This window comes from Oryza brachyantha, chromosome 10, assembly GCF_000231095.2.
Source record: "Oryza brachyantha chromosome 10, ObraRS2, whole genome shotgun sequence".
NCBI lineage: Eukaryota > Viridiplantae > Streptophyta > Magnoliopsida > Poales > Poaceae > Oryza > Oryza brachyantha.
Window position 1 is genome coordinate 15,945,855 of NC_023172.2, and position 14,032 is coordinate 15,959,886.

Here is a 14,032-nt window from a genome sequence, read left to right on the forward strand (position 1 = left end):
GCCGGCCGGTCCAGGCTAACAGCGGGTTGCGACCAATGGGAGCCCGACACGTGGAAAACGCACCAATGACTTCCACTGACTATGACATGCCAAGTCACGACCTTGGGACTACCGCTGCACCACCTGAACATTCTACGATCATCTTCTTCTGCTGCTGCCTTTTCTGGAGCTCCAAGTACAAATGCAAATACTACAAGGCATCATTTTTCTTCCTTTTGTTTTCATAATTTCGTTCCAGTTCAAAGCATGCCCGCAAAAATCCATAACCCGATACTCCAAATACATGTCACTGAAACAGCGGTGTGTTGTGTTAATCATGGCTTAATTGCTTCTCTGAAATATGCTACCGCTTCCTACTGTTCTCTTGTACTGAAAAACAGTGAGCACCAGGACCAGCAAATGCTGCCAATAACCTTCCAAATTTCCATTTGGAACAATCCATGTACTGTAGCAGTCTACCAGATACTAGTGGCACAACAGCAGCAGCAACAGGTTGCCCATGCGGCCATTCCAGAATGCTGCCAATGCCAAATCCATCAGAAAAATTCCATCTTTGTTCTCCAATGCAATCCACATATGTCTATCCTTCCATCCGTCCATGATCCATCTATGTCGACATCCGCCACAATGGAAAAAGGGCCCCCAGTTGTTGCTCCACATCTTTCTTTTCTTTCAATGTTTTTTCTGCTGTATTCCCCTCAAGAAAGCTTAGAGATTCCTCATGCTGCAAAGATGGGCATTATCTCTGATTATATGTGCTAATCTGTGTAGACAGCTGAGACTCTTCTCTACTTTACTCTGCTCTACTCTACTGCTCCTAAAGAATGCTGCAGTTTCTTTCTTTTAGATGCCTTTCTAATTCTGCATTTTTCTGTAGATGCCTTTCTTTGTTCTTGCATTTAGAACCGTTTCATCTGCTTTAGTTAGGATTGGTAGGTTTGGGTGGTTGCCTAACATATACAATTCTTCTTCTGTTTCTGCTTCTTCTTCTTCTTCGTCAGTGTCAACTTCATCAATGCTGGCATTGACCTCGCCAATCAGTACTAATGTACTATGGAGTATATCACAACTGTCTAGTTTAATTCAAGCGAAGGATTGATTATAGATGAAACAAGAGAGCAGGAGCAGGATCTGTTCGAATATCACATTCACATTGCCTCCCTATGAACGCAAGGAGGAGCTTGGCAATAACGTAACGGCACTTGCTTTGGCATCATCGGAAATTCAGAGTCAAGAACATGATTGTTGCGAAAATATGCAATTGCCTCGCAGCTAAGGGTCAACACACTGAGAAAAAAACACACACATCAAGATACATTGATCCACAATATAATTTGAGGACAAAAGGTTTTCAAGCAAAGATCTTTCATGCCCTCTTGGACCATCCCATATTTACAGATGAACTGAAACAAAGCACCACTAGTAAGCAATAGCAACCACCAGTATTAGTTAGCAGCCATCACAAAACTTAGAACACCACCAGGTAGCTACCAGTACTTATTATCACTGCTAATCCGCTAGTATTAGTTTTACCTACAAATCTACTCAAACTTTCTCAAAGACAACTAAATTGAAACATCTCAGAATGAAAAGACTATAAAGAAGAACTTGAACAAAAGAGGGTCACTAATTTAAAGATGTATACATATTCTGTCTGTATTTTAATTTTTAATCTGTCCTAGTAGTAATGGAGCAATTAGCGATGGAAAAGCTAGTGCCTTTGTACCCTTTCTTCTTCCTCCAATCCTCCTTTCTTTGCAAAAGCTAATGGCATCCACCTCGAGAAGCACCACCAAAAGGCAAATGGCAATGCCAATGGCAAAGGCAAAGGCAGGCAGACGCCGAAGTGGCGGCCGCTTTGCAATGCAATTCCCATTCACTCTGCAATTCTGCACGCGTTGGGTGTTGCAGATTCTTGGGAATAATGGCGGGTGCTCAGATGATGAGGCTGCCGAACGGCGCCCGGTGCGGAATGCCCTTGCGGCGCTTCGCTGGCATGGTCGGCGGCGGCGGTGGGGTGGACGGCGTGAAGCTCCGCTTGGCCGGGGTGGTGGAGCCGTCGGAGTCGGAGGTGGAGCCCATGGCGCGGCGAAGGCGCTTCCTCCTGGTGAGCTTCTTGCCGTCGGGGGAGCAGCCGACGACCTTGCAGCCGAGCGAGCAGAAGCGGAAGTTGTCGAGGAGGCTGCGGCTGCACACCTCGCAGATGTTGGCGACGCTGCCCTTGCCGGGCTTCTGCTGCGGCCGCTCGTTGAGGAAGACGACGCGCGCGCTGTTGATGACGTACGTCTGCACGCCGCCGATGTCCATGAACTTCTGGATGTCCAACACCCGGATCACGTCGTGGTACGACGACCGCCGGATCTGCAAAGCGAACGCCGCCGCGGGCCATCCATGGTTAGGTCGGGGAGACTGCTGCATTGGGAACAGGCGAACAAGGAGAGAGGAGGAACACGATGAGTACCTGGATGGTGTGGTGGTCGCGGTGGCTGTCGGCGAGGCAGAGGGAACAGAGCGCGGCGGTGCCGGCGTCGGCGTCGGCGGCGCAGTCGAGGCAGAACATGTTGCACTCGCCGCTCCGGTGCGAGTCGGCGTGCACCTTGCAATGCGCGAAGAAGCGGGCCGAGAGCAGCGGGCGCAGCCACCGCGGCCACTGCTCCCCGTGCGCCACCGCCGCCGCCGCCTCGTCGTCCTCCGGCTCAGGGCCTCCTCCTCCCTTCACTCAGAAATCCGATGACCCCGTCAGTTCCATACATACACCAACACAAAACCGAAGGATCGAAAGAGAAAGATGAAAAAGAGGCAGTTTTGACTCGACAAAAGGAAAGTTCTGTGCTTGGAACGATTCATGGACACACAGCGATCCACAAGCGCGTTTCCTTCCTTTAATTAATTAATGGTAATGGAAATCACATCGCGGAGACTCGAATTAAAAACCGCAATTTCGCACGGATTTCCCGGCGAAAGAATGCGGGGATTCCAACGCAAAGACGGAAGCAGCAAAAGCAAGAACCCAACCCAACACTTGCATCAATCCGTCGCCATTACCCACAGAAATCACCCAAACCAATCCGCCGCGACCAATACAACAGTAAACGAAACAAGAGGAGAAACGGAGGAGGCAGCCGTTCCATGGATGCGACGAGTCGCTGAACAGAATGGGAAGAAGAAAAAAGGAATGGCAGAAGAATACAACATACCATGATCCTCCTGTTCTTGAGTCGGAGCTCCTTGAACGGCGATTCGTGGTCGATGGCCATCGATTGATCAATCAACCAATCAGTCAGTCAGTCCCCCCTCCTGCTAGTGCAACTAGGCAAGGTGGGAGGAGGATGGAATGGAAGAAGAAGAAGAAACAGAGGAGGAGACGGGAGGGGTGGGTGGACTCGGTGCTTTTATGGACAGAGAAGCAAGGCAGAGGCGGCTCGGGAGAAGAAGAAGAAGGAGAAGCGGATGAGTCGTCGTCGTCGTCGTCGTCTTCTTCTCTCTCTTTCTTTCTTCTTTTTCTTTGTAAGAGTCGTCCAACTGCGTCCTTCTTATCCCCCATCGACACGCCCAAGTAATTCATTTTCTTTTTCATTTCCTTCGTTTTTTTCTCTCTTTCATGGCCTGTCAGCTTCACCGATTGGTGACAGTGATCTTTTACTATTCGTAAATTACTAAACAAAATTGATGCACTTCTCTCTATCTCTCTCTCCATCTGAGTAATCAATGGGCATGAGTTGTTGATTAGTGTGAGCTGTGCCTGTGCCTTTTTATTTTGTTTTGTTTTCATTTGGGGTTAGTTTGTTTGTTAGCGTTTGCATTGGTCACTAGCAGCCTGCCCTTCCCTTTGATAAAGCTGCTCAATTTAATTTTGATTTGATTTGATGTAATCACTCTCTCTGGTTTGTGTTTGGAGAACGCATGATGAAGCGGGAGAGAGCGACGCCGCATTTGCGCGTGCCGACCAGACGAGACGCGCAACTGTACTGTGCTTGTCCAAGCACGCACGCACGCACGTGTTGCTCTCTCGTTACATTTCTTCATACAGTTCAAAGACGCAGGAAAAAAAATGCTAAGAGATATTTTTGCAAATACAAATTCTTTTTATATGAATATTGTACAAAATATAAAAGTTTCTAACACTATCCATAATACTATCACATTAATTACTACTTATTTAAAAGGGCTAATTAGATCTATGTCATTATAAATTTGCTAGTTTTGCAATATGCCATAACTATTTGACTAATTATAAGGATGCTATTATAATTTCAGAACAATTTAAAATATGCCATTATGTATCCTTTCAGTGCATTTTTTAAAGAACTTTGGACCATATTGCACATATGCTATTCACTTCATCCTTTGTAGGTGCAAAGGGCAATTTGGTCCAAAAAATTTTATAATAGCATATTTTGAATAGTTCTGAAATTATAATGGCATACTTATAATTAGTCAAATAGTAATGATATATTTCAAAACAGATAAAATTATAATGACATGCATCTAATTAACCCTATTTAAAACTATTCTCATTTTATTCTCCCGTCGATGCTCTCGTCTCCATCCATTAATCATCTATTAAGGGACATACTATTATTTTCTTCCTAATCTTAATCTTTGCTAAATAGTCCGAAATGCTTATATTTTAGGATGAGTGTAGTTGATAGTTGCTTAGATATGAGACCACGATTTATATCTAAACGTTTAATACTTTACATTAGAAAAATGGTACATCTAGATATACTATTTTTTACAATAGAAAATTTTGTGCTACGAGATAACATTTTACGGATGGTAAGAAAACGTGAGTTTTGGCACCTTTAAAATTGCACCGAAAGTAAAACCGTCATTTGCTTCTTCAGTCGGATTGCTACTTTCTTTTTCTTTAAAAACAAATGCATTCACCAAAATGATCAAGGGCTTACAAGTGGCACTCTAATCAATCATGAGGCACCCGTTCTGTTCATCTCCAACTATTACACTTGTTTGTAATTTATTACTAGTATCTGCTTGCTCAATGATACTACTCCTGCTTAATAATAGAATAGTTGGTCGCTTTGTTGCTGGTGCTTGGGTGGGTTGCATTGCAACTGCAGAATGCAGATCAGAGGCAACAGCACCAGCCACAACACAGAAATTTTCAACTATCCATCCAAATATCCAATCCACTATCTATCGTCCTCTCTTGCCTAATTGCATTGTTCGATTCTTTCAACATACATAATACTAATATGATCTGTAGTGTAGTGTCATTCTATTTGTGAGGTGCCAACAGAACACACCAGATGCCATTCCCCGTCCTTAGCACCAATAATGCTGCCTGCCTGTCTACAAATGCAAATGCAAATGCATGCTGCAAATACAAAAATGTGCCATTCTTTTCAGACCCTTCTTACTGTTCTTGTTCCTTTCTGAAAAACCTGCAAAGTTTGTTTGCAGTCTCCTAGTATCTGTCAGTCTGTATCCAACTCAAGTTCTTTCTTTCTTGCAGTCTTGCTTGCTTGCCATGGAAGAAAACAAAGTACAAGACAAGAACTGAAGAACACAATGAGGAACAATTTTAAAAGAGAGAGAGAGAGAGAGAGAGGATTTGAATTTCGAAAAGATTCTGTGGCTACCCACTCCACTCAACTCAATCAAAGGCTAGCTTTGCTTTGCTTTGCGTTTGATGGTGAACCGGGACCGTCGGATTCTCCATCTCCCCTACCACCTGCGGCTGTGCTTTCAGATGCTGCTCTTTCTTCACATGCCATTGATTCCTACTTTCTCTATCTGTGTCCCCTCCTGCTTCTTCAAGTGTTGATGATTAGTTAAAGCAAGCAGGCAGTGGAGCCCTTGACCTTAAAGATACTCATCATCAGATGCTGTTATCTATATCTAATCTAATAATATAATCTAATCTTATATATATGCAGTGTAGTAGTACTACATAAATGCAATGCAGGGAGGGAGCCCAGGAATGCAGGGGATGCACATGTGCTGGATTGGATATTTGGATGGCTTCTATCTGCAACTTGCAAGAACTCTCTCTCAATAATAATCTCTTTATTGTCATATGCAATGCAAGACATCTAATCTAACTGCCCGCTTAACCTGCACTGCATCCCTGTCTGCTCCTGTTGCAATGCTAGGTTAAAAGTTAGTTCGTTAGTTTGTTAATTTGTGTGTCTTGCAAATCTCTATGCATTGCCAACTTGCACACTCTGACACATGCATGTTGCTGCATTTTTGGTTTCATTTCACCGCAATGGAAGGAAGGGAAGATGAGTAAAAGATGTGAATGATAATCCAGCACGTCAGAGAAAAAGGACTCGAGGTCGGCGATGAACTTGCTCTCATCTCATGGAACCTGAAAAGGACCTGAAATGGGCAGATGCATGCGTGCACTCACAAAGCCTAACCTTTTACTGAGGGAAAAGCAAAGGCATGTGTTATGTGTAGTATAATTGTGTGCAATGCAATGGTGTTCGACTGTTGGTGTCGCTGCCACTAGCAACTAGCAGCGGAAAGGAAGATACGCCATTGCCATTTCCCATTACCCATCAACCAATCGCCAACCTTGGATGGGAACTGCCCCAATTTGCCACGAGAAAAATGGTGCCTTTCTTATCTCTAGTTGGTTTCTGTGTGGACCTGAACCTGTTTCGCACTCGCCCTGTACCTGTCATCCCCGTACTGTTCTTCACCCTGCATTCTGAAGCCAGAAAACTGAACTGGTTCTGAATTTTCAGACACATTTTTGGATACTAGAGCAACTGAATTCTAGCTCATTCACAACAGAGATGATTTATCTGAACTACTTCTGAATTTTCAGATGCATTTAGATGTTAAAACAACTGAATTATTCTAGCTCATTCAGAGCAAAGGAAAGCCTGTGTCGCTCACTGTCACTGCTCCCTCACATGCTATGGATGGCTGAATTAGTCTCCTCAGATGGAGTAATTCCATTTCTTTGTCTGAAGACTACTGGGTCCAAGTCCAAACCGGAGAAGCATATAATACTTTTCACGTGTGTGGTTTCACCTTCAGACAAATCCAATCCACAGAAAATGGTGGATTCCTTGTCTCTCCGTTCCCCACAATGCGATGATCACAAGTTTTTTTTTTTTTTTTGGCTGGATGCGATGATCACAAGTTGGGATCACTTCTTTCTTTCCTTTTTCCAAGAGAGAAAAGAAAGCCTTTGGAATTTGGAGTTAATTTAACCGGCTCTAGTGTTGTGATGATGCTACTGCTAGCCAGTGGAGCCTATCTGAAAGCAACATGGAACAAAAGCTGTGCAATAGAAATTTCGATACAGGCTGAAAACGACAACCCCCAACACTGTCATGGCTGCTGCCGTGTGACAATGGGCAATTACATTGATTAATCAGCAACATTTCCTTCCCTAAATCAGTTTGTTAGTAGTGTTCTGTTCCATGGCTTTGGTTTGGATGATGAATTAGTCGTTATCATCGGAACAGAGAGAAGAAGATGAAGTTTCGGCCTTTGTTGTTGAAACAGACAATTCAACTGAATGCTCACACGGAAAATTAATGCTGGGAGTACAATATTATGATGAACAATCGCCACAAGAGTTCTTGTGTTGATACACTGAATAAACAGGACAAACTGAAGCCACATTACAGCAGGAAAAAGTACAGAAAACAACGGCCAACTCCCTGCCAATCCAAATGCTTAAATATCTAGGTGACTGAACAGTCAGCTTTACAAAGATAAAATGTACTCCATCTCATATCTAATCTCCTGCAAATTGCATGCCAGCCCAAGTAGCAGTACATTTACAGGTAAGTAGATGTTTCACATACTGGTGATCCATACACATCAAAGCTGCCCAGCTACAGATATTGCCGTACGATGTTGGGAACCATGATTAAGCTGTGCGTGTTAGCGCTCCTTGTGACATGGAGATGACACAAGACGCAATTAGCTTGGTATTAACTACTGCAACTGGCAAGTAGTTTCCATCTGCTGGCTATATAATTTATGTGTCCTTTCAGGCAGTAAGCTAGAAGCAGAGACAAGAATATGTTTCTGTGTTGATGGATGGAGATTGGAGAGGAGGATAAGGAGAAGAAGAAAAGTAGTAGTAAGGGCATATGAAAAAGGCAGGGAATCATTCGTGGCCGTCCGTTGGTTGGGCTGTCCAATGTGCTGACAGGCACGCCGATGGATGGAATGGATGCTCTCTCTACCCGTACCTAATCAAATTTAAGCATCTGTTTCAATGAACTCAACCAATAGATTTTAAGCAAGTGGAGGTAGCTCGGATTGGCCAATGGCAGAGGGCTGCTAAATACAATCAGTAAAGAAATGCTCGATGCCGTGCTGTTGCTGGCGAGTCGGAATAGCTGACAGCTTTCACCTGCTTGCATTTGGGATCGCAACTGTTTTAGCCAAGGGCAATTTTACCATCTTTTAAAAAGATACCACTGTTTTGTATGTAAAATTTAGCACACGCCTTTTCAAGGATGAGAAAAATGCTATTTAACTAATAGCTAACTTCATTATAACTTAATTCGTCATACGTGGCTCGCCATATGGTAAACTTTTTCTAACAAATATGTGTGATGCATAGGCTATCAATTGTAGAACTCGACTACTCCCTCGAGTGTCATAAAGTTATACTCCCTCGAGTGTCATAAAGTTATCGTTTTAGGATTTTTTTTTATCATTCTTGAAAAGTACCTCAATGTATTAAGAATTTTAGTGTAAATTTTTGATACCTTAAGGTATCACACTTTTTATATAAAAAAATATAACACTTTAAGATGTTTTTTTAAGGATGGTAAAAAAACTATCTTTAAGATAGCTATATTTTTAAAACGGAGCAAATACTTAATAAATTATAGTACGTAAGTTTGGTCGTAATAAATTGTGACCGTCATCAAGGTTAACTCTTTGCAAGAAATGCATGGGTCCAGTGGAGTGTTTAGTGTGTCTGCACGTGTGCTGGGCGTTAATGCGACACAGATTAACCGCACACACTGATTCCGATTTCCGAGCAATCATTTTAGGACAAAATATATCCACACGTTGCCGACGACCGAGGGCCGGTCAAATGGAAGACTTTGATTCTTCTTCATTTCCCAGAAGATGCAGCTGAACTTCTCAAAGCGTTCAAAGCCTGGAGACACACACACACACAGAGAGGACACAGATGCCTCTTTTTTTTTTCTGTTCGTCGTTGCCGGTCGTCGGAAGCAACCTGGCCGCGTTCGTCCCTCTCCTACATCTTTGTTTCCACGCGCACGTTTTCCAAACTGCTAAACGGTGTATTTTTTATAAATATTTTTATAGAAAAGTTGTTTTAAAAATCATATTAATCTATTTTATATTTTTTTAATAATTAATTAATCATATACTAATCTATTACTATATTTTTCATGCTAGGCTAAGTTAACTTACGCACGCACCAACGAACGCGGCCCTAGTAGTATACAAACTACAGACAGTAGCTGCACTGTTCACAAGTTTGTGGCGTAGTTTATGCATCGGTAGCATGATGATGCTGGCCATCGTTATGATTACATACGCATTCATAGCACATCCTGTTGGTGTATTCTGCACAAAACCACACCAAACGGTACAGGCCATGATGCATCATCACCAACCAGCAACCAGGTCAAACCTCTCAGAAAATAACAAGCCATCTTGTGACAAATTACGGGTATGGTATTAACTTCCATATGGTAAAATATGTACTAGGTATTATATGGTACTCACTAAGACAGTATCTAGCAAATTTGCGACAAAAACATTCCTGTTACATGTGCAAATGCTTACATGACTTTGGCCAACACAGCATTCACGATATTACCTTTCTCTATAGCCCCAGCTCTATAGTAAGTTTTTGAAGTTATAGAAACTCCTGAACAGATCTGCCTACCAGACAGGCCGTCACCTTATTGTCACGGCGAATCCTGTAACGGCTGAAGGCATGTCACGGAGTTTCAATTGTAAATTTAACTCAGAGGATCCGGTCTTGAAGATCAGACATGATGTTCGATGCCAAAGATGTCAACTTCTTCCCAGTTTCCCCAGCTATGTTCTTGATAGAAGACAGGTCCTGAGAAGCCTACAGAGACAGCAAAGCATTATCTTTTTTTTTCCGGGATGGCCAAGATAGCCTACCAAAATTTCATTAAGAACGGAAAGAACACAACAAAGCATTCTCACACGTCTATCAAATTATTTAAAAAAAACAGATAAACTATGCTACTCTTAATTTTACCTGGAATGAAAGACGGTTGATCAAATCTGAAGCACTCAGATCAACGTTGGAACTATTGGTTGGATGACCAAATAAATCAGCACTTGAAATGGCAGAAGATCCCTACAGCAAGGTAGAAGTCGTAAAGAACATAAGACTTTGCATAGCTCAACGCAAGAATTCCAAAGGTAACAACCAATACATCAAGAACATGGCCCAGAATAATACCCAACCCATGATACACACCATCTAAAGACAAACTTTCACCATTGTTTATTCAGTTAGGATCCAGTCAGGGGCAAACCCACATCCATTGCATCCATTTTTTTTTTGTTAACATGACAATTATTAAGGTTGGTAACACCATAGCAATGGCAGTATCGGTCAGTAAAAATACTTACAGAAAACTTTTGGAGGGAAACTTGAGCCTCCTTTTCAAAACTGGCCTGATCACCAAAAAACTGAGAAGATGAAATCGACTTTGCATTTGAAAACTTCTGTCTTGCTTCACTACTTTCTTCAACCTGGAGAATACTGCAATTAATTAGTTTACACTTTACAGACTTCTTGGAAGTTGGAGATGGACAAACAAATATCAAAACAAGGCTATACTTCATCAACAACTTGTACAGACAAAGCTTCTTAATTTTCCAGTGGGAGTGGGCTACAGAAACTAGAATGACCATCTCTTAGCTGATATACAAAAACTAACTAGAGCAAGCCATAGTGTGATATAGCTTTACAGCAACCAATTGTTTGTCAACAGAAAAGCTTCGCATGGAGTGCAAGTGTGCGACCATGCTAAATCAATTAAGGAATAAAGACCAACAATTTCCGTTTTATATTTTTCAAACATGTTAGGTCAGCCTAGGTGACATATAGCCATGATACGATCAATACCCTGGTTACCACCAACTAAGCAGTATCAAAACTATTCATAATTGGGAACTAAAACTCAAAGGGGGAGTATTGCTCCATTTGAAACTGAATGTCAACCAGCTGATGTGTTTTCCTTGTTTGGAACTAAATGCTTGTCTTTGGACATCTAAATTAGACAAATATACAAGTTTGTGTAAACTAAGACAATAAACTAACAGAGGACCAACAAAATATAATTGAGTTCACATGCTTGCATTTACCTCTCTGTATAGCCATTGAATTAAAGAAACTTTACCTGAACTTTGGATGGGCCAGGGGCAGATTTTTTGTGATATCCACTGTCCATCCCAAATTCACCAAAGAAGTTGGAAGACTTTGGAGGTGCAACATGTCCAACCACCTGATTTTCTTCTGAGTTGCTCCCAGCAGAAGGTATATTTTCCACATATTCAAATCGTGAAGTATGAGATTTGCTCCTTGCTGTACTGTTCTCAGTCACTGGTGGCAGGGCAGGAGCTGGTTCTTCAGGCTTCTGCTCATAGAGACTTTCATTTGGCTGGAACAAATGCCAAAGTTAGAATGGACTTTTCACTTTACTCGAGGAGAACAAGATATGACACTTTGTAATTCAAGTTCATTGGGTATATTTCATTGGTGGTGACACACTTCAAACCAGGGCAATGGTTCCGAAAGATGATGAAATTCAAACTCAATCTCATACTGCAGAGAGCATACCTTTGACGTAAGTTTTCGTGCACCAAGTCCACCAGTCTTATTTCCAGGCTTCTTTGCAACAATTGGCTTCTTGAAAGAATGGGTTGGAGCCCTAGGTGAAAGAATAACCTCAGGCTCAGTCTTCTCACTTACAACTTCCTTAGATGCCTCCACCAGCTTAAGATCTGAAATTGCAGCATCTTGATTCGAGGGTTGTGAAGCTGCAACTGGGGAGGATGGCCAACTATTATTGCCATCTTCAGTGGAACTTTTAGTAACATCCTTCGCAAGCAACTGCCGGTATAAGTCAGCAGCTCTTGAAGTATACTTCGCTTCAATTTTTCCACCATCTGTCCAACCATGCTGCTTAAAGAAAGCTTGTGCACGGTTGTTACCTCCATAAACCATCATTTTCAATTGTTCTGGGGTCCACGAATCCAAATTTGTAGATCTGCAGATTGCAGCGGTCACCTCAATAAGTTTCTAGGAATGGAGTAGTATATTAGCACCCCCCATCTTTTCGCTTCTTATGCTTATAAGGCAAAAATTGAATTTTTAACCATAAATTTAGAGTTGATTTTTGTGTGTGTGTGTTGGGGGAGGGGGGGGGGGGTTCACCGAAGTTTATTTTCCAGCCTTGGCTTTTAGGTCGCTCAGAATACGTATATCAAAAAATTATTCAAAAACTATTTTTCATTTGCAAATGTCATTTGGCTTTTTCCAAGCAATGACCCCCTAGTTCTGTAGTCGAATGAGTAAGAGCATATGTGACAGACTGACAAAGCATTTATAGTCACGTGGATCTCTTAACTAAATTTAAACAGAGCTTAAAACTTAATTTATTCATAAATAGAAATGATATGGTTGTGTAGTCTAGTTCATGGTAAACAGAATTAGAGAATATGGAATTTCAAGTGCACCATCCATAAAAGCTTTGATCCATATACTACAGCTACAAGATACATTGGCAAGACATGCTGCTATATTGGCATCGCAAAATATATCACCCCTAGATTTTAAAAGAAAAAGCAGCTGCATCGTGAAAATATCAAGCTCGAAGAAACTGTCGTGGTAATCTAGATTGACAGAAAATACCAAGAGAATGTATATTACAGAAAGCACCAAGAGAATCTGATGCAAACCCGCACTGCAAGCATATTGGAATTTTTTAAAGAAGCAAGATTACAGTATTAGATTATTAGATGCCAAGTACTCTCATAGTCCAATATAATAGCCAGAAAGATATGAAACCATAGCCCATTGCACAATTGAGTATTTGAGTAGATATGGCACAAAGATGGTAATTTTGCACAGGCCTGCCTGCCATACCGAAACTGATAAATTGCAAAACAAGTACTTGAGTAGATCATACTAACTGTAAGGAAGGAAGGTAGGCAGACATAGACACAGTGTGTGTGGTGCGGGAAGCAGGGTATGAGGGGGGAAAACCTGACGAAGGAGACGTGGACGCCGAGGCTACGGTGGACGGCGGAGCAGTCGATGCAGAGGAAGACACCGTAGGTGACGGAAGCCCAGGTGGGGTTCTTGGCGTTGCAATCGAAGCACATCTGCAAATTCGGCACACAGAGCGGTAAAAGAAAAATCACACGAACACAGTCTCTCTCTCTCTCTCACACACACACACAGAGAAACAGTGAGGACAGAAATAGGGGGGAGCCGGGGCGATCGAAAGGGAGATCATTTTTCATTCGGAATCGCGGTGTGAAGCGGACAGATTAGCAGTAATATAATTCCTAGGTGAATCGAAATGAATCGGCAAGGTTAGGGCAGGGCACCTTGTTGTCGGATTTGGCGCGGAGCTTGCGGAAGACGGCGTTCTTATCGGCGGCGGCGGAGGAGGAGGAGGAGCCGGTCGCCATGGCAGGCGAAGCTGAGGGTGGATCGAGTGCGCGCACAGCAGAATCGGGATTTTTCCGGGAGGCGGAAGAAAGAGGGAGGCAGGCAGGCGAGGTAGGGATTCTGATCAATCAATTCACGACGAGGACACACCACGCCACGCCTTTTTTTTTTCCTTCTTCTTTTTTTTTTAGCCCTTTTCGTATTTGGGCCGCATTTGCTCATCCGTTGCTTTTTTTTTTGTTTGCTTGTTTGCACCGACCGAATAAAAAATTGACCCTTTTCCATCGTTCAACTACGGGTGGAGTTCCATTCAAATCACTCGATTATAAAGTCGGGCAAAAGTGTCCCAAACTGCTAGAACCAGTACAAATCAATACCTCT

At 42.5% G+C, this 14,032-nt stretch overlaps 2 protein-coding genes across 2 annotated transcripts; both read right to left on the minus strand.

Moving 5' to 3' along the window:
• Nucleotides 1–1,348: 1,348 nt before the first annotated feature.
• LOC102722052 (protein RGF1 INDUCIBLE TRANSCRIPTION FACTOR 1-like) lies at nucleotides 1,349–3,496 on the minus strand. Its single transcript, XM_006662036.3, has 3 exons — nucleotides 3,198–3,496; nucleotides 2,462–2,713; nucleotides 1,349–2,361 (listed from the first exon to the last, which is right to left on the minus strand). The coding sequence occupies exons 1-3, from the start codon at nucleotides 3,255–3,257 to the stop codon at nucleotides 1,936–1,938; spliced, it is 738 nt and encodes a 245-aa protein (XP_006662099.1). The 5' UTR covers nucleotides 3,258–3,496; the 3' UTR covers nucleotides 1,349–1,935.
• A 6,146-nt stretch (nucleotides 3,497–9,642) lies between these two features.
• Nucleotides 9,643–13,837, minus strand: LOC102704838 (probable ADP-ribosylation factor GTPase-activating protein AGD8). Its single transcript, XM_006662564.3, has 7 exons — nucleotides 13,588–13,837; nucleotides 13,241–13,359; nucleotides 11,813–12,242; nucleotides 11,373–11,633; nucleotides 10,600–10,722; nucleotides 10,220–10,321; nucleotides 9,643–10,063 (listed from the first exon to the last, which is right to left on the minus strand). Exons 1-7 carry the CDS (start codon nucleotides 13,669–13,671, stop codon nucleotides 9,956–9,958), a joined length of 1,227 nt encoding a protein of 408 aa, XP_006662627.1. The 5' UTR covers nucleotides 13,672–13,837; the 3' UTR covers nucleotides 9,643–9,955.
• Between the last annotated feature and the right edge of the window lie 195 nt (nucleotides 13,838–14,032).

What these genes read in the sequence shown, in the direction of transcription:
- LOC102722052 (XM_006662036.3), bottom strand. Translation starts at nt 3,257, where the DNA reads ATGGCCATCGACCACGAATCGCCGTTCAAGGAGCTCCGACTCAAGAAC. An exon ending in TCAAGAACAGGAGGATCATG is followed by an intron (nt 2,714 to 3,197) that starts GTATGTTGTATT and finishes TTCTGAGTGAAG; the next exon opens with GGAGGAGGAGGCCCTGAGCC. An exon ending in GCGACCACCACACCATCCAG is followed by an intron (nt 2,362 to 2,461) that starts GTACTCATCGTG and finishes TTCGCTTTGCAG; the next exon opens with ATCCGGCGGTCGTCGTACCA.
- LOC102704838 (XM_006662564.3), bottom strand. Translation starts at nt 13,671, where the DNA reads ATGGCGACCGGCTCCTCCTCCTCCTCCGCCGCCGCCGATAAGAACGCC. An exon ending in CTGGCCCATCCAAAGTTCAG is followed by an intron (nt 10,723 to 11,372) that starts GTAAAGTTTCTT and finishes AGTATTCTCCAG; the next exon opens with GTTGAAGAAAGTAGTGAAGC. An exon ending in TCAACCGTCTTTCATTCCAG is followed by an intron (nt 10,064 to 10,219) that starts GTAAAATTAAGA and finishes CTGTCTCTGTAG; the next exon opens with GCTTCTCAGGACCTGTCTTC.